The sequence below is a fragment of the Ixodes scapularis genome, unplaced genomic scaffold (genome assembly GCF_016920785.2).
Source record: "Ixodes scapularis isolate PalLabHiFi unplaced genomic scaffold, ASM1692078v2 PGA_scaffold3__209_contigs__length_174095766, whole genome shotgun sequence".
Lineage (NCBI taxonomy): Eukaryota > Metazoa > Arthropoda > Arachnida > Ixodida > Ixodidae > Ixodes > Ixodes scapularis.
The window spans coordinates 56,144,273-56,146,099 of record NW_024609868.1 but is presented as its reverse complement, the minus strand read 5'-3'; the positions used below and the strand labels follow the sequence as shown (position 1 = coordinate 56,146,099).

General features: G+C 49.6%; 1 protein-coding gene across 1 annotated transcript; it reads right to left on the bottom strand.

The window, feature by feature from the left end:
- Positions 1-331: 331 nt before the first annotated feature.
- Positions 332-982, bottom strand: LOC120841941. The gene has a single exon (XM_040212929.1). It carries the CDS (start codon positions 980-982, stop codon positions 332-334), a length of 651 nt encoding a protein of 216 aa, XP_040068863.1.
- Between the last annotated feature and the right edge of the window lie 845 nt (positions 983-1,827).

Below are 1,827 nucleotides of genomic sequence, written 5' to 3'. Positions count from 1 at the left end.
CATCCTGGGAGCGGGTTAGCAAACCAGTACTCAGACGAAGAGCAGGCCGATATAGGATATAGGAAGTGCAAATCTGCCACTTTATTTCTTTTTTCTTTCTAGCTTTGAATTAAGCTGTAAAAATGAACGGTCTTTTTTTTTTTTTTTTTTTTTTTTTTTGAAACACAACGCTTGCGTGCGAAATGTTTTGGTCCTAACGGCCGCAACGCCGCGCCCTGTGTTTTCGATAATTTCGAACGTGGTAGGAACTTTGAATCCATTCGGAAATTAGAGATTATTCTACGTTTTGTAAGTCGCTTGCATCGAGGGGTATGATGACTGGCTTGAGGTTCTACTCTGGGACATCACATCCTCGAAACTTCGCCTCCATTTTTTTCACAAGCTCTTCACAGTCATGCCAATGGACAGCTGTTACGTTGTCCACTACTTCCCTCAAGAGCCGATCGGCGTCATTGGGCTTGAATGTGATGTTCTTGGGGGCGACCTCCTGCTTGACTCGTGCCCATGTCAACTCTATGGGATTTAGTTCGCAATGGTACGGTGGGAGCCTCAACACTGTGTGTCCGGCGTCCGTAGCCATGACGTCAACTTTGTACTTTGTGTAGCGATCCTTCACCGGTGCCACAATGCTCAGAAGGTCTTTTTTCTTCTTTGTGGCAGTCCAGTCTAGGTTCTTGGAAGAGAGCCACTGCGGGATCTCGCCCTTCTTTGTTGCAGTTGTGGGAACAGCTTCAGCCTTTCTGCTGTGGTATGGCGCGTTGTCTATAACAATTACGCCGTTAGACTCGATGTGGTCCAGCAGATGAATAAACCATGCTTCAACCCTGCTCGAGTCCATTTCATCGTGGTAGTCCCCCTTCTTTTTCCCACGGAACAAGTCCAGGCAACCGGACACGAAGCCAGTGTCACTACCTTCGTGGGTGACAATCACTCTTTCTCCTTTTCCAGAAGGAACCTTTAGCCCAGTCGTCAGTCCAGACATGAAGGCTTGCCTTGCTGACTTTATGGTGCTGTCAGTCCACACCTTGTCAACTGTGAGGCCGGCGTTCACCCAAGTCTCGTCCTAGAAGTAGATCTTGCGGTTCTGGGCTCTGTGCTTTCTGGTTACCCTTGTGGCGGACAAAGAGTCCAACAGACGACAGCACTCAACACCCAACGCCGACCGGCACCCGCGCACCTTGGCGCGAAGAAAAAGAGGATCGGGGAGAAGCACGCGCAACCAGCTCCCGGGTAAAACACAGCTCATCGTTCCAAGCAAGACTATGGTTCAGACAACCAAACTAGCCGTGGATAAAAGACAGTTATTGTAGCTCAGTCGTCAATGGAATTATTACGTGCTACAAACTGGTGACCCGGACATCGAACCCCTACCTGCTAGTTAGTTGTGCTAACCTACAACTGCTGAAATGACGGACCCAAGACTACACACCGATGCCTCCACCGGTGAACCTTCCTTGCTGGCTGCGAACATCGGAAGCCCAAACTTCAAGCTTCCCGCCTTTTGGAATGGCGACGCAGAACTCTAATTTCTACACGTCGAGGCCTTATTTCGGTCACACCGGATTGCATCGCAAAAGTCCCGGTTCGACTTCGTAATAGCTGCGCTACCTCAAGCTACTGCCGCGATAGTTCGCGACATTCTACGTGCACCACCAGACAACTCATATGATCGCCTTAAAGAAGAACTTATTCACCGCACCACGGAATCCGAACAACGCCGCCTACAACAACTCTTGACGACAGAAGAGTTAGGAGACCGAAAACCAACAGACCTCTTACGACGAATGCACCAACTGCTTGGTGACCAGCCTGACACAGTCGAGGCAT